Genomic DNA, 24,975 nt, shown 5'->3' on the forward strand with positions numbered 1-24,975 from the left:
AATTGCACTTAACTGGACCAAAACGTACCATGTTACAAGGACGAATTTACAAGCAAAACGGTTAAATACTCTTTTACAAGCAACACACACACACACACACACACACTCATCATCGGCTGCAGTTGTTGTGACATGTTTGGTTGGTGGCGTGCTGTGAGCTTTAGTCAAGTGAAAGGTGCCTTAATTGACTCAGAGCCAGCCCACGTCACGTGTCTGGAGCCCCACGACCACCACCAGGGGACTCCCAAAAGCAATTAATAAACAGAGCCAGGAGTAGTAAGGAAGAAAAGCGCATATTTACACCTAGTTTTAAGACCTCGTTATTCGACTTTAAAGCAACACGGCGTCATATGTCAGTTTTTGTTGATTATGTCGGTGCCATGTGGACAAAAGCTAGTGTTTTGACAAAAATCAACCACATTTCCCATGCCAGCGTGCCAGCGCGTGTCGTGAAATCCTGAGCCGTCCTTATAGCGATAGGAGGAAGTGAGTATGCCGTAAAGCAATTCAGGACATTTGCATTTGTTTGTGTGCCAGGGTTGATCCCATCCTCCTCAAAGTTTCTTTGTGCCAGTAAAAACGATACAGACCCCCTCAGGGCATGAAGTCCCATTCAACTACTGTACTCTACTGTACTACTGTAAGTCAATGTTTTATCAAAAGTGCTGCTTTAACTTGATTTTTTTATACTATTTTTATTAACTTGTTTTAGGTACTTTCAATTCCATCATTATTTAGCAGCAGTGTGACAGTAAGAGTTAAGTGCACCAATGACCAATAATATAATATAATATTAGTGGAAGAATTAGAGGGCCTGAGAAATCCAATTTAGCTCGGGGCGTCGTGGGTCTGCTCTGCCTTGGCTCAGTAAAAATGCGGAAACATTGCATGCATTGTGTTCTGTTGTAGCTCAATGAAACTGAGAAGCCGCTGATTAGCATAGCCCAACCGATACTGTATGAGAAATAAGCATCTGCTTAGGGCCCCGCGGCCACTAGGGGCCACCCAAGAATAATCAACGGACAGTACAGCCTGCGTCGCATTCCCCCCCAATTTTATTATTTTTTGGGGGAGTAGGATTGAGGAAGGAAAGAGGAATAAATAACATAATTTTTTTCGACCTCATTTCAGGCACCATTGTTCAGTTGCCTCATAATTTGAATATTTACTCGACATTTATTGCTGTTTTATTTAATTCTCTTTTTTTGGACATTATGAGTTACACTGGTCAACATTTTTTGTGTGTAAGTGTAATATAGTAATATTTATATTTAGTAATATTTATGAATACATGCATATAATAATAGATAATATATTTACATGTAAGCATTTTTTATGAATTAAGGTTTAGGTTCAGCAACAGGTGGATTTGTTGTTCTGAAACATCTTCGCTATAAATTACAACGCGTGGTAAAATGCTTTTACAGGTCAAACCTAAAAAGAAAAAAAAAAGAAAATATCTCAACAACATGATGTGCTAGGAAAAAAATAAAGCCATTTTTTAAAAATCAGCATCAAAAAATACATTTGGGGACACATAAAGCCATCTCTGATTAAAAAAAGGCTATTGACCAGTGTAATTTGTATGTTAATTGTAGCTTTGTTCTTGCACTCCGTTGTTGTTTTTTCTGTAGCAGTTTTTTAACTTGCCAAGATAATGATCAGTGTCACATTTAGTGCTTCACTTGAAATGTTGTCAATCAGTCTACACTGCCCTCCATTGATACCGCTGGTTAACTTTAGCGACTAAGAAATTCAGTTCATTTCTACATCATAAAGGACCAAAATGAAAAAAAAGAGAGAAAAATACAAATTAGTTCAAGTGCATTTAGTGGGGGCATGAGAGTCCCACTTTACGAAATAATTATTTTGCATCAGTCTGCCAACACCATTGATGTTAACACTTTATACAAGTTCCTTTGCTAATAAAACATTTAATCTTCTCCTACAATGTTTCACAAGAAAGGAGTAGGAGAAAGAGGGATTTTCGACCAATCCGCTTTGCACAATCTCTCTTCTGAGTCATCTCCTGGGTCCTCTCCTCTACACTTTCCTCTTTAGCCCCCTTCACTGGTTTTCAATGGGGTTGAGGTCTGGGGACTGAGATGGCTATGGGAGGAGCTTGATTATGTGTCTAGTGACCCATTTCTGCAATTTTGAAAATATGACAATATGCTTCTGCAATAAGAATAGAATTTGTTTTAACACATCTTGACCAGGGGTGCCAATAATTATGGATGGAACTGTATACATGTGTTTTTAGTTTGTATTAATTATACTCAATATACTTCCTCAAGTGGAAATCAAATTTTGCTTTGTGCACTATTGAAACTTGGGCGAGCTCTGAAGTCAAGTGTTTTTGCTTTACAGTGACCTTTGTTCGTATACGTATTATTACGGGAACAGCACATTCCGTTTGGTATTAAACCCACCCGGGCTGGTTGCAAACACGCCGCGTGAATCGTGCTGCGCGCAGCACACGCTGCGCGCACACATGCAAATAAGATAAGATAACGCGTACGGACGGACTGCCTGGCATACAGCGGTTTGTACAAATAGCATCAGTGCCGCGCCTCTCCTTTTCTAAAGGGAGTTAGTTGTACTTCCACAATTAGCGGCTTCCATGAACGTGAAAGGAGTCGAGGGCCATGTACACCTGACACTATGTCCGGGGGCCAGGAGGGAACCGGACACGCGAGGGAAAGATCCCGACCACCGGGGAGCGACGAAAGGCACAAGGGCCGCCTCGTGTGCGCTTTGGAGATGGAGATGACCAAGCGCGCCATGCACGCCAACTCCAAAGTGGATTGTGGGAACTACGACGGCTTGGTGCACAGAAACGGCGCGGACTCGGCGGAGGTGTCCGTGCCCGTGTCTCTTTCCGGCAAGAGGGCGACTCAAATGGAGGGAGACGACCTGTACAGACTGCGGGACAGAAAGTTCTTGCTGGAGGACAAGAAGCGGCTGTGCGCGCTCGCTTTGGGCTCAGCTCTGCTCGGAATACTGCTCATGATCCTCCATACTGAGATGTGCCCCTTCTTCTACAAACCGGTACGTGCGCCTATACCAGCACTCCCAGTTTGCGTTTACTGAAGACTTTCTCTTCCTTTACAACAACCGTTACAAAGCAGCAAAGAAACACAACACGGATTGCATGAAAGTATAGTAGATAAGAACACAAAAAGGGGAAAAAACAGCTACAATGTAATGAAAATGTCATTTACTGGCAGTGGTGGCAAAAGGACCCACTACTGTACTTTAGTGGAAGTATACTGACACCTGTACGCATATATATATATATATATATATAAAACTGGTAAAAGTTGAAATACTGGTTCCACTCCTTTACTTAAGTAAAAGTATAGACTGAAATGTACAAAAGTATATACAGTATATATATTGTTTTCCTGTCAATTACATCAATACCCATTTTTATAACTTGGCATAAAGAAAACAAAGCTGCCCACAAAACAATTTCTGTCTTTTATTAACTTGCAACTGTATGAGTTTGTCAGGAACAACATCAAACAACTCTTTTCAATCAGGCCATCAGTGGGGAATATCTTGCTTCCCCAAACCTGTTGTTGTCGTTAAAGGTTCCCCTTTCCAACATGCCTTCTTACAAGACCACCAAATCCCCCCATGTTAGGATAAAAAAAGTAAGCAGCCATAGGGCATAAAACTAAAAGGTAATCAGAAAAACAAATACTCAAGTATAACTGAAAAAGCTACTTAAGTACAATAAAAAATGATTTGTACTTCATTAATTTCTGCCACTCTTTTCTGGTTGGTGCAAGGGGTAATTTACATTCTAAAATAGCATACTAACCATTTATGTATAAAAAGATGTAAAGTGAGCTGAAGAAACTATATCACAATCTACTCGGAACTATGGTGTGCTGACAAACATACACCGAAGCTTAAAGTAGTCTATTACCACTACTACCACTACCGTTGTTGTTTAATGCACATGTACAGTTTCTGTACCTTCAACTTATACTTGCGCAAATGTTGAAATTTACTTATACACCAAGTGCCACTTTATAAAATCCAAGTACCACCCTAATGACTAACATTAAAGTACAGTAATGTAGTGGGCCCAAGTGTTTATCCATCATGCGGTAAAGGTTTTAATACCCAAAAGTATGTAGCCTATGCATACTACTGTATATACAGTAATTCATTACTGTAAGCAACTGTAACATTTTGCGCAGTTTGAACAGTAAATCTGCACTTAAAACACACAACCATACTTAAAATAATTAATCAAAATAAAATGTATCGCACATAAAGGTTAAATTAAAAAAAAGTGAATAAATGTTTCAAAACAAACAGTTCTTACGTGCTAAAATGGATTAAAAAAAAGTTCTATGTCAACTGAAAGTAGGTCAATTCACTCCCAAAAGTATTGAAAAAGTATACCGCTACTGATACAATCATAAAGTACACTTGCCATCTCTACTTCCGCTGCACTTAAGTTTACATGCCCCCTAAATCTCAATGACTTTTTGAGAAGAGCTTTGAAAAAAGTCAGCAAGTGTTTCAATGCACTCTAGAGTCGAAATGTTGAGCCCAATAGGTTTTGTTTTGCTCTAGAAAATGAGGGAAATAAAGCAACTGCCAAACTCTCGCCACAGCAAAGCATTTATTAACTACAGGGAATATTTCAAGTAACATTTGAAAGTACAAAAGTGAAAAAATAAGTTAAATAATAAGAGGTGTTGTGTGACTGACTGTACAAGCTGCAGGGTGCTCAACTTAAGATGCTTCACTGTATTTGTCTTATTGACACTGTGGAGGTGCCCACCATCTACTGCAGTTTATTGTGGCTGCTCATTATTTATTTAGTTGTTTTTTTAACTGTTCCAGTTTCCAGCCTTTTAATACCAGAACAGTTCTTCTGTGCAAACAGGGGGGTTTGATATTCTCCCTCAGTGGTTATGTGTATTGCGTTGGATATTTATTTGAAAAGCAGTCGGGCAGAACGACAGTGGTTGATCTTGAAATTCCTTCATCTGAAACTGACTTTATCTTGAACATTTCATCATTGCACACTTTGGTTATGCCCGCAAAGCCAGATGCTCTTATGAGACAATAACACAATACAAGCCATGACCTACATTTATTTGTCCTCATCGTTAAATTGTCATCACAGTCAGTACAAGCAAAAGAGCAGCACAGTATGTCTCGGCTCTTAAACTTTGAGCTAAAAACATTTAATCATGGATGTCGAATAGGCTTTACATGATCAGTGATCACCAATCAGTGAGTTTAAAAAAAAAAAGCGATAACTGGTCACCGATCCGATCAGAAGCTGGATCAATCTATCCAATTTATTTAAACAAGTTGTTCATTTACTGTAAAGTTGACTGGGACCAGCTAATTCCACCAATACCCAAAATTTGAGTATAATTGACACCAACTGAAATGCATTAGGAAAGATTGAAAACAATTAAACCCTAAAAATTCTCCCCCAAATGCTGATAAACATTCAATACACAAAAAATGCGGCAGGGAAACCCAATCCCCCACAATAAAAAAACAAAATGATTTACAAATGTTGGATTTTTTTTTTTTTTTAATCCATCTGTATATGCTGAGAAACCTTGGATTATTAATGATCCAATCCATGATGTCATTGATCGATTGGCAAATTGTGACATTACAACCGATCACCGATTTTGCACTAAATGCAAAATATCTGCCGATCAGATGTGTGTAAAGTCAAATGTTGAACCATGTTTTTTTTTTTTTTTTTTTCTTGCATTATAGTACCCTAAGCAGAAAACCACCCACTTTGTTGTCTGTCGTCATAACAATTTTCATTAGGAGACAGCACAAACCTTGCCAAACCTGCACAGGGCTTTGAACCCCTCGCTGATTAGTGAGTCCACTTCCAGACACACAAGCTCATGACATTAATATGCAGATCGCAGTGGATAACAAAGGCAGGCTTGCACAATCACGCATGGAAAAAGGTTCCCATGCATGCAGCAAAACATTAGACCACCTTGCTGTGGAGTCAGTGATAAATAGACCAACAAGACATGGAGGTGAAATGAAACAAGCAGCAATTGCGTTGCACACAACACGGCGGGAAAAGTCAGTGTCAGGTGTTTAACTTAAGACGGGGAAATATCCTCCGAAGATTTGTCCCTATGGATCTTTATACTGAACAGTGACTGAAGAAAAAAGGCGGAAAAACGTTTTCATACAATGTAATCAGGGCTAACTAACATTCAATATACATTTTTTAAGGGCTGCTTTGTTCCTGCATGGCTGTATTCCTCTCCTATTGTCTTGATGTATAACCCCTCATTTTATAAAGCTATTAGTCATGTAGACTGTTTGTGCTGGCCAAGTAATCCAGCATTGATTGCACTCTAATTGGCTTTTGTTTTGAAAACCACTCCAGTGCATTAATGCTGCCTGGTAGTGAAAGTGGAAGGCCCATCAAAGTTAATGGCAGCGTACAAAAGTTATATTTTAAGCCCGACCCTGATGGATGTGCATGAAAAAGGGGCTATTTCGGGAGGATTTTTCCACATTTGGCCTCTTCGTCCTGCAGCTAGATTAACCTCAGAACTTTCCGCATCATTTAGTGTATAATATGAGTGTTTGCATGGGCAGGCTGAAAGTCAATGCAGTCAATGGTGAGTACAGCTATGTTGGAGGCAGGAGGATTTGTTTGCCCTTGCCGTCTAAAGTCAGACCTGATACAAAGATGAAACGTTTTCAGCTTGCTAGGTTTAGGTTTTATTTTATTTTTTTACTTTTGAGTGATCATATGATTTTTCAATTTATTATAACTCTTCAACTTCATTTTTATACTAGGACAGCATAGTGGAACCGTGTTTCGAAAGTCTGCCTCTGAATTTTGAGGTTTGAATCGTGTCTCTGGTTTCCTTTCACATTCCAAAACAATGGATGTGAGGTTCATTGAATATTTTAATGTCCAAAAATGTGAATGGGAGTGTAAAGGGTTTTAATTGTCTATTTGTGCCCTGTGATTGGCTGGCAACCAGTCCAGGGAGTACCCTGCCACCCACAACACTATGACAACAAGCGACACAGTAAATGCATACAAATGACCATGACTATGATTTTACCTTAACTCGTTCACTGCCAGACATTTTCAGATCCTCTTTTACCCTAATGTTTGAAAAAAAATTGAAAAGAATATAAATAAATTCCTGGCATTGAATGGCTGGACGGGAAAAACAAGTAAATTCGTCAGTGGCAGTGAACGAGTTAATAGTAGGAGAATTTTTAACCTGAGCTACAAATTATGTGAACTACATAATTTTAGACAAAGCTGCCCAAAGTGTAAATAAAAATGTATTGAATCGTTAGTTATTTCCTGTATGAAACTGTTAAATAAACCATACAACCCCCAAATCAGGTGCACGTGATTGGCTTCCATTTATTTATTACATTACTAACAAACCAGACCAAAACCTTTGCATTGGATTTTCATTATGTTTTCCTCTCGCAATTGCCCTGGGGAGGGCCGACCTGCTGAAGATGTCTCGTCCAAGACTGTGAGAAACAATCTGTGCGAAGGTTAACCCAAAATGAAACTCATCGGGCTTGAGATGACTATTTCCAACAGGAAAACATTACAAAAACACTTTTAGAAAGCTGGCAGGAAACATGCCGTTGAACTCTCTGTTATGGAATGTGGTGAAATGTTCAGCCTTTTTGTGGAGTCCGCTAATTAGAACCCTGACGGAATACAGACACAGTGTGGACGCTATTGCAGAAACGGGAGGAAAAACATGGGGAATGCCAACAGGGGCGTCACATCGTACCACCTACACGCTCAACTTTCCTCGATGTTGAATGTTTGTCATTAACTTTTTAAACGTAAATCACATTTGAGTGCGTCAAAACTTCCACTGACCTTGCAATGGATGCTTTGAGACTTTTAAACGAAAGACCTTGTGAAAAGAAGGTGCAGTGGAGTCCTGTATGGATTAGTTCTGAATAGACGGCATAGCAACTGTGAATTATCCATCCATTTACAATAGCATGAGGTGGAGCTTATCCCAGATGAGTTTCGAGGTACACCCTGGACCGGACACAAAACACCATTAGAATAGACACCGGAAAAACAGCCGAAAATCTGTCAGTCTCAGGTCGGATCAAAAGCCAGAGAATAGAAATGTGTTTTCAAACGGGCACATTTTAAACAAAAATTATAAGACGACACTGAAATGACAACTTTTTCTAACAGGATGATGAAAGCTAAATGAGAAAGTTACATGAGAAAAAAAAAAAACCCTTACATCCATTATCCAAACCGCTTATCCTCACGAGAGTCACGGGCTGGAGCCAATCCCAGCTGTCAACGAGCAGCAGGCGGGGGACACCCCGAATTGGTTGCCAGCCAATCACAGAGCACATGCAGACAAACAACAGCCACTCACAATCACACCAATTTCGAGTGTTCAATTAACTTACCATGCGTGTTTTTAAAAAGGGGGTTGGGAGGAAACCGGAGTACAATAGTCTGACGTAACAGCCAGAATGTAGACCCGGGTTTCGGGCTGGCATGGCCTCTTTAGAGCGCCTTGTTGTGGGCTGTGAGTATGTGCGCTTGCTAAACAGTATTATACAGTGTTCTGGTTTAACTGCTTTTGTATTTTCTGATCCCTACCAGTCAATTGTCTAGAAAGTGATTTAGCTTTGTTCCACAACAGCTTTCATCATTTATATTCAAAAACATAACACTATCTAGACCTCATTAAATAACCTCAATGATCATTCTTGACTGAACAATTTACCGGTAATTGCTTCTTATTGACTAAAATCAAATCTTTTGTTACTTTGTCACATTGTTGTTTTGCCTTTGTCCAGGGCACCGACATTGCCCTAATCATCAACTGTTCCATCAGCCTGTCCACTGGCTGTCTTCTCATCTTCATCATCGCGTTCCACTACAAGGACATCAGGGTGAGTTCCTCTGTTTCCAATAGTTTGGATTCCCTCACGGTACTGTTTTGATTTGTGTGCGTGAAGAGCTCCTCATCAGGGTGTGGCCTGCCATATTTTGTGCAACCTGCCAATAAATGTCCAAAATAATTTACTTTGACTTGGAGGGCAATTGTTGGAGGTCTCACTCCACCGATGGTAGTCTCAACACCAATTACTCAGGCTCTTTTTGCTAAATTTATATCTACTTTCAAATAGAAATTCCTGGTCGAAAACTTTGTCCACATACACATAATTTGGAGCTGCAACATTTTTCCAATCCACATGGCTGTTGTGTGTGAACTCAGTATACATGAACGGATTGGGCTGAGATTAAACACAATAAACACTCTCTCGCAATTACAGCATGCATGTTGTCATTATGTGCATTACAAAAAAGTGCAAAAGTCATTATGTGGTGAACCACACTCAATGGTGGGTGGTCAGAACCGGTAAGGCCTTCTCTGTTGGCCGAAACATGATCAGAAGCAATGACCTACATTTGCACCCTAAATTTGAATATTTGTTCCATGAAACTGTATTCATCTAGTTGTAACAGTCTATTCTCAATTTTTTTTAAGATTTATCTTGGTGCATTGCTTCCAGTAGTAAATGTGGGTGTTTGATTTTATTTTATGGTTTTGTCCAATCAGATTTCAGATTCCGTTGGCCCTATTTTCATGCCCAGCGCAAGTCTAGCACAAAGTGCGGTCTGACAGTGTGCATGGGTGAAGTTTTCTTTCCTTTGGTATTTTCATAGACGTGCGCTGGTAGAATTGGATGTTTGCGCCTTTGTGGGAGTGAACAGAGCCGACTTGAGTTCCGGCCAATTGAAGCGGCTTCTCTCATTCCCTTTAAATTCAGCGCAGGAGAGGTGTACATGGAGGAAGCATAACGTACTTACGGGAGACTATGCAGGAGATCGCTGTGCGCAAATTACATTTTTAAGGAACTGCAAGATCTTCACTTGCGGATGATGTAAAGTTGGTCGCTATGAAGTGGGTACTTGAAGAACACCTTCTACCCCCGGTTGTGCGTCTGTGTGTGACAACAAATTCCCAAACACGGCAAACCAAACTTGCCCAGGCACAAAAATGAAAATGCGCCAGTTTTCTGCACCTGTCTCCAAAAACAGAGCTCTATGTGTTGTTTTATCAATCTAATCTGCACAGGGCCTGCAGAGTCACTCGTGAGCTTTTGCCAAAGTAACTTAAACTATATTAGCCCGCTTCTTGAACCAATCAGATTCATTCTATCAAGCCCAGCAAGCCTCAATGACCTCAGCATTTTTCCATCCTCTCATTGGTCACAGCAAACCTGTTACAGTTAAGTTCAACCAGCAAAATGAAAATAATACTAATCATAATACATTAAAATTATGTAGAACTTTTCAAAGTGCATTAAGATGCTTTACAGTAGGCCTACATGAATACACATAATAATGAAATGTTTTGATTTTCTCATGCTATTAGATGTGCAGTATATTGAATCTACACTACTACTGATGATGTACGTGTCACAGTTGTGTGCCGTTATATTGCATATTTATTTAGTATTGGTAGTTTCTATAATTGCCACGTGATAGTGGTGGTATTAAGAGGTGCATTAAAGTCCCCACTGAAGACCCAGGTAGCAAATGCATTGCCCGCCACTGACTAGACTGCATGCGTCTGTTACTCTTCAAGCAGAGCAGTTGCTGTTGCACTATTACCTAAAGTGTTTTTAAATGTGGTTAGGAGCTGTGTGCGATACAAGGAGGGGTCCGTGCATGCCGAGAAGAGATAAGGAGGAGCTAGCACACTCGCAGTGTTTACCGCCTCTAATGTTTTTTTGTCCTTTTATTGTTAGCAATGATAAACTCATCACATCTAGTGCATTCATGTTCTTACTGTTTAGATAAGTGCAAGCAGAGAACATTAACTGCATTAATCATTCATTAAGACTATTATATGATATATATCGCTGTGTTGATGTTTGTAGTTGTTTTTATCGTTAAGCCAAAAGGTCTTCACACAAACTGTTGTTCTGAAAGATTATCATTGACTCTTTTTAATGTAGTTTTCTTTTCCTTTCATCACAACCATTTATGAGCATGACACATTTTTGCGTGCATTCTCACCAGTCCTGACTCCGCCTTTGTGTTAGATTGGCAACATCAGGAAAATAGTTCTTTATATTCTGGTGCATTTGGGATATTGTCATTTCAATGTTAATTCAGGTATAAATGTAATCAAATTCCCAATATCTTTCAGCTTTTCATCATCGATCAAAACCAGGTGGACTGGCGTATTGCCATGACCAGCCACAGAGTTTTCCTTATCACGCTCGAGCTATTAGCCTGCGCCATCCATCCCGTCGGCACATACTGGGAGGTGGGCCTCCACGGCAACTCGTCTTTCTCACCTCCACTGTGTGACTCCAACCATCACAATACGGCCCTGGCGGATTTGGAGCTGCTGCTGTCGGTGCTGATGTTCTTGCGCCTGTACTTGGTGCATCGGGCCGTCCTGTTGCACAGCAAAGTGTTGCTGAGCGCCTCCTACAGGAGCATCGGCTCACTCAACAATATCAATTTCACCTTCCGCTTCGTACTCAAGGTGCTGATGAACAAGTACCCGGCTCGCACCCTGCTAGTCTTCATCCTCTTCTTCTGGCTCACGGCATCCTGGATGCTTACCCTGTGTGAGAGGTAAGAAACATATCAACACTATATATTCTTATCAATACATATGGACTGATCATTAAGCAGTATCACTACAAGCCAAAGTGTTTGCAAAAACACATATAACAATGGAACAAATTAAATACAAAGCCTCTGAGGTTCTGAAATCAATCAAAATTTTTTACTTGTTATTTCCTATTAAAAAACAGTTTCGAAATACCTCCACCAAAAAATAATAATGAAGGTCTACGGGTGCCCAAGAGCGGATTGTATTCACTGTCAGGTTCCATTAATACCTTGGAAATTTTTTTGTACCCTCCTTCTGACTGACAATAATGAGCTTCTCTGATTGAACCTCTCTATGTACCATGACTTGTGATTTAAGATGTAACTCAAATGTCAGGAAAAGCCTACCAGAACAACCAAATATGTTTGGGGTTAATAACTTTTAATGGTGACAGGTATGTGCTGACTTTCATTCAGTGAGTTTGAACGTGATTGATTAATTTTGAACACAGCCTCATCCCAAGTTACAAGTGGGTGTGTACACTGGTGCAATAACAATATTATTTTTACTTCCCCTTTCAAATGGTTTTCTTTTTTTAATTGAATTGTAAAGGTTATAGGTCACATTAATGGTTGAAGACGAATACTTGTCCTCTGAACAGGGATCTGTAAACTTTTGATAGCCACTGTAGATTTGACAGACAACCCATCTATTTCCTATAAAGCTTTTCCTGTGGGGTCCAAAATAAACAAAAACTTTCTTTTGAACTTCCTACATTTTGTGAATATATTTTAACCTGAATTGAACTTCATATTTAAGACTTTAGTCAGAGTTCAAAACAACTTTTCAGAGGAAATGTTTTGTTAATGTTAAATCCAAGATGATTATGACCTCAGCTTGTAAATACAGTAACACTGTAAGTAAACATATTAAATAATACTCTCAGTATAACGTTTGAACTATTCATTTGTCATGCGCCTTCTTATTCTTGTTCATTTGAGCCCAGCACTACACGCTAACACAAGCAAACCCAATTACAATGTTTGCTCTTGATTACAGCCATAGTTGAAAATGTTATTCCTCGATAACCTTGATGGTCTGTTTAACTTATTACAGTATAATTACACCTTTACAATATTGGTTGTGATAAGCTTAAGACATCCAATGGAGTGTTGAATCTCCTACTGTTGACATTGAATTCAATACAACAAGTTTGCATTGTACACATTGATCATTGAACACAATGTGACTAACAGACCACACCTTATAAGACTTACTGTACACACGGGAGCTTATGAATGTCACAGACTGTAATGACAACACATGTCTGTACATTTTTACATCTTGTGGCTTCTGATTGGGCTAATGTGATAATTGTTCAAATTGACCAATGAGTCTAAAAGACAGAAATTTGCCTGTGAAAAGATATAGCAGGCACATTGCGCAATCTTTGAATGGAAGGTGAAGTGAATTGGGGTCAAAGATATGCAGTAGATTAAATTTTTCCCCGACTGCAAATTTTAAATGTGTTTACTTGTTTTACTTTATAAAAAAAAAAAAAAAAAGAATATTACATGGATGACGCTAAACTGTTCCATTTTAAGTGAGCCTGCTTCTGGTTCCGTTTGTCTCACTTTATTAGCATCACACTCTGTGTATAGTATAGTGAAAATACTGAGTGATTGACTTTGAAACTGTTCAATAGTAGGTGCTCTTGCTCTGTAGAAAGCACATCCGTGCTATGGCGTGAATACGGGCGTGTAATCATTTTTGTATCAGGGTTGGATCATTTGGCATACCGGTCTTCGCCAAGCTGGGTGGGCCGACAGCAGCACGAGTGTGTTAGAGATGCGCCTGGGAAAATTTGGTGTCGGAAAGTTGATCAAAGCCTGACGACGGTGCATGGTTGACAGCTGATCTAATGTGACGTATTTCATTCATAAATATGTGAACAGCAGGCAACAAACACTCTGAATCATTGTATTATATTTTTTAAATCATACCACTGGGCAGCGCAGCTATAGGGTTAGGGTTAAGTGCCAAGCTAAGTTAAGTTAAGTGTCAAGTGCCCATCTCACGTAACAAATGTGCTTCTGCCATGACAAAATTCTATTTCATGACTCGTGCACTGCATTTAAGGAGAATGAAAGGAGTCGGTTTGTCACCTTGATTGAAGCTGTGAGACTCACACAGTGGCGCAGCCCTCCCTCTCGCAGATCTGCTGGCCTGTGTTCGTCTGCAATATTACCAACATCGCTTCTAATCCACCTCCATGCAGACAAATGCATGATTACAAAATATTTCTCAAAATGTATTGTTTTAAGGCATCAATTTATTTGAAAATTAACTTTTTTTTTTACATTTATATAAAATGCATCTGACAACTTCAAATTTAAGCGCATTTTATTTTCATGAAATGACAGGACAGTTGTTGTTTTTTTTCCAATAATTATAGGGCATTATGTTATGTATACCAAACCCCCTAATTTTTTTAAAAGAATGTTTTATGCAAAATCCACCCATTTTTAGCCATCTCTGTGGGCAGCCATTTTGTCACCTGTCATCTGAAAATCACATCACAGTGTCTCAGGGCTCAGGTAACGACCAATCACAGCTTACCTGTTTTCTGAAGCTGAGCCATGATTGGTCCTTACCTGAACTGTGATGTCATTTTCAATAGACAGAAGTAACAAAATGGCCGCCCCCTGAGTTGGCTAAAAACGGATGGATTTTGCTACTTAACTCATATTCCACAAATATGACAATTTTTGACAATATGACTTTCTCAATATTAATAAGAATGCCTTGTTTCAACTACTGGGCCTGCATAGAACATATTCTTGAAAAAAAATGTTTGGGTTGACTTCCTCTTAATTAATTTAGAGAATAGAGTCAGCTTTAACAGTAGGTGAGGAAGTATGCAAACAGCAATTAATGTAATCCACAAAATAAAACTCCACAACATGTTTATTTGTTAATTTAGGGTTAGCTTAGACTTAAACATTGAGCTCCAATTTAAAAGAAAACTAAGAAGCGGTTCCGCTCTGTTGATTCCTCTCCATTGCAGGCAGACTGCAGGCTCGACAGATCACATGGAAACGGCCTTGTGGCTCATCGCCATCACCTTCCTGACGGTGGGCTACGGTGACGTGGCGCCCAACACTCGCTGTGGCAAGTCGGTGTGTCTCTTCACCGGAGTCATGGTAATCCACTAACACTTTTGTTGACTTTTCTTGCTGAGACGACGTGCGTGTTGTGGCCTTAGAAATTCTTTATCTCGCTTTGACTTGCTCTGAAAGATGCTTTTTTTCTAATGTGGACACCTAGTTGATAAGAAAAAGCATACAAGATGTTCTGTTTCCTCATACTGCGCAAAATGTTCCTTTCATAAAGGTCTCTCCACTTCAGCTGCCTTTTCAGTGGCTAGGAAGCAATATTCACTTCTACTTAAGTTACTTAAATCAAATTTACATACTTTTTCTCCCCCCTTTTTTTAATGATAATCTATTCTGTATTATTCCTCATCACATTTTATTCTTCATTCTTCTGCCTTTAACTTCAGTAAAGTACATCTCATTTTCAATTCAAATCTTCCTTTTCCTCACTACGCAATCATTTCTAGTTTGTTTATCACTTTTCTAGTTGTTGAATTGTGTCAAAGCCTGACATGGAGCAGGAGCCATTAAAGTAACAATTTTGCTTTTATTCAGTGAATAACAGACTATCCCCATTGACTCATTAATCGGAACTGCAGAGTGAGGATATGTGGGTCATGAATGGGTACTCCAGTTTTGATAAGGACATGGCCCAATGACCGCATACTTGTACAGGGCTGTGCAAAGGCCTTGGGCCACATTAGATGTGTGTGTTGTTTTAGAAATGCTACTGTATAATGACCATTTATAACTAGCAGGTCAAAAGGGTGCACAGACCATTTCCAAAGTAATGTAAAATTTGCATTTGTCTGTTCATCTGTCAATGAACAGTCTACAGTTAATTGTACAGGTTTGGTGTTTTTCCTGCGTGGCAACTATGCCTTACGCGCCTCATCCAGCGCCTCGGGGCCAGCTGCAGGGTCATCAGCCGGGGACCACCGCTCATTGGAGTTTCGCTCACTTTAACCCGGAACGCCTCCTGGTGGCGGAGCGGTGGCAGGGACGTCTCCCTGCCACCCCCTGTAGCTGACCCCTTTCATAGTCTTGACCCCCAGTTCTTCTCCCTTCTCCTCAACCACAACCAGATGTTGTTGGCCTCGTATCTGCTTCTCTCCAGGATTTCGGCCAGTTTTGTTAGCACTTGGTCGTGCCGCCACCTGTATCGGCCCTGCGTCAGTGCAGTCTTGCAGCCTGACAGCAAGTGCTGTAGGCTGGCATTGGGAGCACTGCACAGGGGACAGCTCTCCTCCTTGACAAACCACTGGTGGAGGTTTCTGGGGCATGGCAAGGTGTCATATGTTGCCCTGAGCAGGAAGCTGAGTCTGGCTTGTGGCATCTTCCACAGGTCAGCCCAGCTGATCGGTCTCCTGATGGTCCCTTCCCAAGTGGTCCACCGTCCTTGGCGACCTTGTGCGATGGCCTTGGTGGTGTACTGATCCCGGTTGGCCCTTGACAACTCTTCCACTACCATGGCCTTCCGTTCCCTCTTCGTGGCCTTGGATCAGAGGCGTGGAGAATCTCCCCAGCCAACCCCCGCTCTTCCTACTTGCACCATGCCGACTATCTCCTGGTGTTGGAGCCTGCTGATGGCCTTTGCGACCTCTGGCCCTGCTTGCCACTTCCGGCCGGTTTGGATTGGTATGAGCGCATTCCTCACAGTAGGGTCAGAGGATTCTTTAAGCTACAGGACCAATCTCTCCTTCTCCTGCTTATAGCCTTGTGTGATGGACTGAATCGGCATTTGCAGCGAAGTTGCACCAAACAACACTGTCTCAGAAAAGCAACACGGTAGGCCCAGCCACTTCCGGATGTAGGAATTGGCTAGTCTATCCGACCCTGTGGCTGTTGATGATGGAATCTCGCACATCTCCAGAGGCCACATCACCCTTGGGTATAATGTGAAGTTGTAGTACCACAACTTCCGGGGCGCTGGCTCTCGTTGATACTTGCCAGGCCTCCTTGTGCATGGGGCTGTCTGAAGCACTAGCGTTACGTCGTCCATGTAGCTTCGGAGTGCCTCTGCCCTGTCTGCAGCCTTATTCCTCCTACGGTCTGCCGGGCTCTGTGGAGGATGATCTCAAAGGCTACCACAAAGAAGACTGGGGAGATGGAACACCCCATGGCGATGCCAACTTCCAGACGCTGCCAGCCTGGGACAGAACCATATGCGTTAGCAAGGTCGAGCCATACCACATGGAGGTCACTCTTGGCCTGCTTGGCCCTCTGGATTTGTTCCACTCATCCTGGAAAACCTGGCACTCCGCCTTTCTGGCAACTGGTGTCGATGTAGCCATTCACTGTGAGGTAAGATGTTAATCTCTTGGCCATGACTGCAAAGAAGATCTTTCCCTCAACGTTCAACCGTGCAATGCTCCTGAATTGACTGATGTTACGGGAATCCTGCTCTTTTGGAATAAACACCGACATAGCTCTTTGCCACTTCGATGGTATGAGTTGATTCGTCCATGCTATGCTCATGAGCTTCCATAGGCATTCCAGCTCTTGGAGGCAGTTTTTTTATAGCTTGTAGGGGATTCCGTTAGGCCCAGGAGCGGATGCTGACCTTGCTTTCTTGACCACTGCTCTCACCTCACTCAGCCATGGAGGGGAGGTGTCAAACTGCGTGGTAGGAGGAGGTGGGGGGGGGGGGGGTGGACGTACCCTGGCGACCCTGGCGACCCTGGCGGAATGTTCCTCTTTGGGTCACTGTATTGGTCCTAATAGTTTATTGAGGACAATCACCAAAAATATTGTTCTTCACCCAAGAATCTGCACAGATAGCCGGGCCAGGCCTTTTCAAGCTAAGGTTAATATAAATGGCTAAATGTATACGCAAAATGTTTTCAATTTTATAAGAACAATTTCATAATATCTTTTAATTATTTATTTTATTTTTAAAAGAACCCTCCTCTTATGTTAGTTTCTTTGGTAGAGCAAAAATGTGTCAATCTGATCTGCTGCATCTTTTACTCTCAACTTACTTTCAAATAACTGTTCTGTGAAAATGAAAACCACAGACATAAAATCAATGCTATGTGTCACATAAAAAAGCAAGAAAAAGGTGGAGGTGGGGACGGAGGATGTATGAGACATTTTTTCCTGCCTTGTGTCACTGCTGGGTCATTATATTTAACATACATGTACATTCAAAACTCTTGGAAAATATATTTAAAAAAGAAGAAAATAACTCAATCAATTCAATTTAGTCCACAATTTAGCAAGGGGGGTAATCGATTAACATGTCGGAAGAAACAGTTAAATGAATATCACAAATATGAGTATTGCTACAGAAGACTTAACATTGTAAGTCAGTCCTGTTCTTCGAGGGCCGGTGTCCTGCCTGCTTTCCATTTGTCCCCTGATTCAAATGTTCAGATAATCAGCAAGGTCTGCAGAAGCTGGATAAAGATCCTGATCATTTGAATCAGGTGTGTGTTACAGCAGGGAGAAATGTAAAAAAGGTAGGACACCGGCCCTCGAGGAACAGGACTGAAGACCCCTGTTGTAAATGCTCAGCCATCCGGGTTACAGAACAAACAGGCGTGTGTTAGTGGCCTGCGGGCCGTACTTTGCCCACCCCTGCTTTAGGGAAACGTGCCATTGTTCCATTATTGTCTAATAATAGCAAATAAATAGCAAAAATGAATTAAGCTTGACATGCACTATCCCAAACAAATTAAATAACGCAGTCTCACGGGAAAAAGTAAGAAATAGTTTGACTGGAATTCATTGTAAAAGGGCAGGATGAAAAGGGAATGCCCGAGTGCATGGTGACAGACAGGTGTTGAAAGAGGGAGTTGGTGTGCGAGTATAACAAGTAGCATAACAGTGAGTGCCGACTGGCATTCCCCGTGTAGCAGTGAAAGTGTGAGAGCAGATTAGTGTCTCTGCTGATGTGGGAATGAGAATGGAAAACCATCATTTCTATTTCTCCATCAGCTTTTTATAAGCTCCCCTTATAAGGCAAAGCTTTCCATCCTATCCATTTTTAGGGTCTTTTTATTGCCTTTGGCAGCACTACAACGAGGGTGTGCCAACCTGTGCCCACCACTCGGAAAAAGATAAATGTCCATTTCCCAACGGAGCCATGGTGGGAGCCAGCCACCGGAGCACTGTGCACACCTGAATAATAGTGGAAGCAGTCAAATTATGATTATGTATTTATTATTTAATGTATTTTCCAAAAAATAAAATAAGAGCATAGCAGGCACGTGGAATCAAATATACCAAATTAATATAAGATAAAACATTAAAAAAAAAAAAACAAAGCAGCAAGCCAAAACTGGGAACAGACCCACACATGGGGAATATGACCGGGACACAAACGGGAGCCAAAGCAAAGATCCGGCAAAGACCGAAAGGAAGCAGAGAACTAAATACAAGCAAACTGATGAGACAATGAGGAACCCCCCGGACAAGATCCGAGTGGCTGAGGGAGCTGATTGGTAGACACAAGGAACAGACAGGTGGACACAACCCTAACCCTAACCTAACGAGACATACAAGATATGAAAACGGACACAGGCAAAACATGATAAAATTAAAACCTAAAATTAAAATCTAAACCACATCAACAAAAACATAGGTTATGACAGTTTGCCTGTGTGGATGTGATTCCATGTGGCTCTCCTATATACACTATATGGACAAAAGTATTGGGACACATTGGTAGGCCATACGAACAGAAAAAAAAAAGACTTTTGACACCTCTGGTAGCGAGCCTAAATTCGAGAATGTTACAATACAACTTGATTCATATAGTGCATTTCATAACAGCTGCGCGCCGCCAGAAACGCTTAGCTCACGTTGGATCTGACCACAGTATTAGGCTCGTTGGACTACATTTCCCATTATTCTTAGACACTCAGGCAACAAGTAGTTCTAGTTCTGGTATGACGAAAACATGGCTGCCTGCTTATGATTAAATTGAGAATGACAATGCGAACGTAATAGGAAGGAATTTTAATTGAAGACGACAAACTGAAAAGCCAAAATCTATACATGAGGCACACCAGATTACAAGGCGCACTGTCAATTTTTGAGCAAATAAAATGACTTTAGTGTGCCTTATGGTCCGATATAGATGGTACAGTGAACCCCCGATATTTGTGAGGGATCGGGATGGAGCTCTGCTGTGAACAGTAGAAATGCATGTGTAATGGACAACATAGTTCTTCGGAATCAAGATACCACCTGATAGCTCCAGAACAATATTGTTGTTTACTTAGCATAAAACAGCAAGTGGGTGAGTTTTTCCAGCAAATAACAGAGGAAAGGTCCCCGCCAAAAATCCATTAATAGGTGAATGCTCAATCCCGAATATATAGTGATTGACTGTTCAGTTTGACTTTTTGAATTCAGGTGTCTTTCACGTTACTTTTGTCCAAATAGTGTATGTAATTCAATTCAAATGCTTTCTTACATTTTCCTTTGTCCTTCTCTTTCTGATGCAAGCTGAAGAGAAAAAAAAAAGGTAAAATGTGCTTTTGTTATTATTTGTGGTGGTCACGGGGTTCCAGCAGTGTTTTCAGTGTGTGTTCTATGACGCGTGTGTTTGTGTTCCAGTGTGTGTATTTTTGTTGTGGGGTCTGTCTTAATCATTCTGTCGTCCGCTGCCCAGCAAAAGCAGCCAGCTATTCTCAGAGGAAACCAGCACTATTATAGCTCTGCCACACAGCCTTGTGTTTAACTATTGAACCCAATGTGTAAATACAACTTTGATTTACTGGGCAGAACTATACGAGGTATGAGGAGCGACATTGACCTATTTTTTTTTTTTCCTTCGAGAGAAATTTGTCGCTAGGCTCTAAATATTTGTTGATGGTATCAGCAGAGGGTTTATTACATTTATGTGCATGATGGACAGTTTTGTGTGTTTGTCGGTTTTCAGGGTGTAGCCTGCACCGCCATGCTGGTCGCCGTGGTAACCAAGAAGCTGGCGTTGAATAAGGGAGAGAAGCATGTGCACTTTTTTATGCTGGACATCCAGATCTCGAAAGGGGTAAGAGCTCCAAAAACACATTTGTAATGCATATGGCTTTCATTTACTTACGCATATAACATTTTGATAGTTCCGAAACACCGTTCGCCAAAATTGCTATTTAATTCGCTAATGGAAAACTGTGCTGTAATGAAATTGCAAAGAACTGTTGAGTGGTTGTTATAGTTTAATGTGAGGCTGAACAACAATAAAAGAGGAGGGAATTACAAATTGTAAATGTCCTTCTATATTTAACAGTAATATTTTGTGAGTGAGGTTATGTATTGAACAGACAATTTGTGTGTGTGTGTGGGGGGGGGGGTGGGGGGCGGGGGAGAATGTGAGAATGTTAATTCAGGTTTAGCAAAGTCATTTTATACATTATGCACGTTAATATTTGGTCGGTCAATACTGAAAAAGTTTTGTCATGTGACACGACCAACCTTGAAGCCATAAAAACAACTACCGATAAATAATAGTAGGAACACAAACTATAGCATGAGAATGATAATAATGATAATGATCACTGTCCTAGATGATGATGATAATGATCATATTAGTAACGATTATGATGATGATTACCAAATATACTATACCCCCACGCAAGGCCACTGGTATCCTACAGCATACAATAACAGCATATGTATCACTGGTCAACATCTTTTTCCCTTTTTTTTGAATCAGAGATAAAAAGTAAACTTTTCAAGGTTTTTTTTTTTTTTTTTGCGCTTATTCCGAATCAGCCGTCGTTTTTGTGGTAGCACATCAGGTTTTAATAATAATAATAATAATAATAGTAATAATAATAATAATAATATCTCAAAAACGTGTTGTTCTTGACAAAAACTAAAGATTTTTTTTTAATTAACGTTAAAAATACGGTTAGGGACACATAAAGCCATATTCTGATACAATAAATAGATAAATGATTTGCTGTTGATCAGTGTACATCCATCCACTATCGATACCGCTTCTCCTCACAAGGGTCGCGGGGAGTGCTGCAGCCTATCCCAGCTGTCTTTGGGCAGTAGGCGGGGGACATCCTGAATTGGTTGCCAGCCAATCGCAGGGCACACAGGGACAAACAAACATCCACACTCACAATCACACCTAGGGACAATTTAGAGTGTCCAATCAACTTACCATGCATGTTTTTGGAATGTGGGAGGAAACCGGAGTACCCGGAGAAAACCCACGCATGCACAGGGAGAACATGCAAACTCCACACAGGGAGGCCGTGGCCGGGATCGAACCCACGACGGACGTGCTAAACAGTCGATCACCGGTGTCGCCTGATCAGTGTACATATTACAAATATTTTCTGTAATGGTTAATAAACTAGTATAAAGAGAATATTAATGCTATTATATAAGTGATATAAAATATCATAATATCCATAATTTTTTTAATTAGAGGTTCAAAAAGTATCAGTTTAAAAAATGTGGAGGGTTCACAAATGTGGAAATTCTTCATGATGCTGAAAGCACTTTGAGGCAAATACATTTAAATGTTTACTGTGTATATACCATTTATTATTATTACTTAAACATTTGGATTTACAGTATTTACAAATGTATTCATTTGGCTTTATTTGATTTATGCCCGCCTCAATGCTTTGGTCAGCATGGTGGGAGAAGGGGAAAATTGACCAATTTCCACGTGTCGTGCGCATGTTTTGGTTTGTAGGCCTTTTCATATTTATTTTTAGCCCGGTCAACCTTTTTACAGCCTTTTCAAGGCGTCAAACAGAGGAAATCATCTTTAGTCCGGAAAGGAACTTGTGTCAGTTCAGGACGGCGGCAGTGATTGGCAGGAAGCTGTATGTGTGTGTGTTTATGTGTGCGTGGGTATGTGTGTGTGTGTGTGTGTGTGTGTGTGTGTTTATAATGCTAGCCCTCAAATGGTGGGGACTAAAATGATGAACAAATGCATCCTGCAGAGGCTCCTGTTGTTCACGTGATTACAGCATATTATACATTCACATACTGTAAATGAATTGTAGTTCACAGGCGTGATAACTGTTGTTCAGTAATTCCTCGTTTATCGCGGGGGTTATATTTCACCCCACCCCACCAATAGACGAAAAAAAAAGCAAAGTAGCGACCAGAATAGTTTTATTATTTATATACGGCATATTTCAAAGTTTTATGCATAAAACCCAAACAATATGAACGTCAGATGCCGACATTATTTTGTCCACTAGGGGTCTGGTTTGCATTTGGCTGACTGTTGACTGGCTAAACCGTTGAGTGACTCGCAGTCGGCAAACGGCAGGCCATGTGTGAATATGTGCTTGCGTGTACCGGCGGCTATGTCAATCTTTGAGCCCCTGTGAAGAGATTACAATTCATTCGAATTAGCGGTGGTAGCGGCTAAATTAAATTAACTAACAATGGCTTTGTTTACGACTTTAACATAGATGTGGAGTCGTGTAAATCAAAATCCTGCGACATAATGAATAATCCACAATAAAGAATTAGATATGAATAATAGAAAACTTTGTGATAGAAGGAAGCAGCTAAAAGTGAGGCGCAAGGGATGAGTGAAACAGATTCCAAGGAAGAGTTGATGTGGAAGGAAACGTGACTCTGTGAGTATGTGTGTGTTTGTGTGTCTTTCAGGGGTGTTACTCTATTTGCAGGACTGAACAGGGCTTAAGTGTTTGCTTAGCATTCGGAAAAAGGGAGATGTCTAATAAACAAACAGTTACAAAGAAATACTTCCCTAAAGCTTGTCAGGCCTCATTTAAATGATTTCTTTTGTGAGGCGTGAAGCCTACGCAAGTGTTCTTAGCAAACTATGTGCACTGTTTTGGAGGATACAACCGTTTCCTCTCTTCAGTGGCTGCATCCTGTCAGAAGGTGCATCTTTAACACATTGCTCAGTGATTGTTTTGGTCCTTGTGTGTGTGCGTGCATCCTTCGAGTCCAGATTTACACTGATGGGAACAAGGGAAGACACCTGGATGCGGACACTGACAGCCTCTATTAATAACCCTCGCAGTGGGGCCGGCGTGACATCATCACAGGGCAGCTACGGTGATTGGGCAGGAAAACAAAGTATGCATGAATAGAATCAAAGACAAAAGCTGCAAAAATGTGATGTAAGAGGTGGCAATGTTGTGTAAGGAGCAGCAGGGGCAGGTTTGTTTCAGTTCCAGCAGATATTTTTTATTTGGTTCCTGTATACAGGGAACTCCTGCATACATTATTTGTGTTTGGATTTGAGGAATTCTTTATTCTTTTTTTTTTTTTTGTGGATTCTACCAAAAAATGCAATACAATTTTATTTAAATAGCGCATAAAAGAGAAAAACGTCCAACGACCCCACTAGGCAATAATTGAGCCTGTTTTACTTTTGTTCAACAGTAACATTACTGGCAAGAAGGATCTAGTGGCATATCTTACCAGATAGATAAATGCAGCAGTGGATGAGTGATTATTTCCCTCACTGTAAACATCGCCGGTTACAAGCAAAATGACTAAGACCTGCTTTGAATTTAGGTGCAACCTGTTTGCCCAGGAATTCTGCATCCAACTAAAGCACAATGTCAGAACAGGACAACCATGGACACCAAGCCTTTTCTCTTCTGTCACAAAAGTAATTGACAAGGCTAATTAGTAGAATACATCTTTCCTCCACACTTGTTGAGCAGATCCGCCACGCTGCTGCAAACGTGCTGCGCGAGTGCTGGCTCCTGCACCGAGCTAACCAGACCAAAGGAACCCGAGGAGAACAGCGAAGACACCAGAGATGTCTTCTGGAGGCCATCAGAGTGTATGTTACAACAGCTGCAGGAAGGATGCGTATGTGTGTGTGTGTGTGTGTGTGTATGTTTGTCTAACCTGTGCATTTCATTGTGATAGCCTAAGCATGTTTTAATGGCTTGTGCATTTTTTTGAACGGTCTATCTCCTCAGTCAGTAAAGGAAATGAGAGAAAGCCTCCTAGAAGAAGTTCCTCGAAGAGCTGACAACTGCTTACATACTAAGCTTACACTGTAATTTCATATGAAATGTGTGCTATGCAGAGTCAGTAATGCGTTAGACAGTAGTAATATACCACTTTTTTTACAGTAACAATCTAATTACTGTTACTTTTCTCAGTTTAGTAATTTGACTAGCGTTACTTTGCAAAGTCACATTTCGTTATTGTATAGCAGTTAAGTTAATGATGACAATCAGCTCACAGAAAATAAA

General features: G+C 40.7%; 1 protein-coding gene and 1 pseudogene across 6 annotated transcripts in view; one reads left to right on the top strand and one right to left on the bottom strand.

Annotated features, from left to right (window-relative positions):
* Positions 1-356: 356 nt before the first annotated feature.
* The window catches only part of kcnn4 (potassium intermediate/small conductance calcium-activated channel, subfamily N, member 4), a 29,741-nt gene continuing 5,122 nt past the window's right edge, over positions 357-24,975 (top strand). Inside the window, exons 1-8 of one of the 6 annotated variants that reach the window (XM_086039319.1) lie at positions 497-640; positions 2,590-3,051; positions 8,860-8,955; positions 11,226-11,438; positions 11,571-11,662; positions 14,710-14,845; positions 20,688-20,798; positions 24,433-24,554. In XM_086039319.1, coding sequence (XP_085895445.1) covers positions 602-640; positions 2,590-3,051; positions 8,860-8,955; positions 11,226-11,438; positions 11,571-11,662; positions 14,710-14,845; positions 20,688-20,798; positions 24,433-24,554 — 1,271 coding nt within the window. In that variant the 5' untranslated portion in view covers positions 497-601. The other 5 variants (XM_086039320.1, XM_086039317.1, XM_086039316.1 and 2 more) reach the window with 5 other exon arrangements.
* LOC147143815 (uncharacterized) lies at positions 15,834-17,224 on the bottom strand (annotated as a pseudogene).

Source organism: Filicampus tigris, chromosome 8, assembly GCF_054856515.1.
Source record: "Filicampus tigris isolate MCC_2025a chromosome 8, RoL_Ftig_1.0, whole genome shotgun sequence".
In the NCBI taxonomy this organism is placed as follows: domain Eukaryota; kingdom Metazoa; phylum Chordata; class Actinopteri; order Syngnathiformes; family Syngnathidae; genus Filicampus; species Filicampus tigris.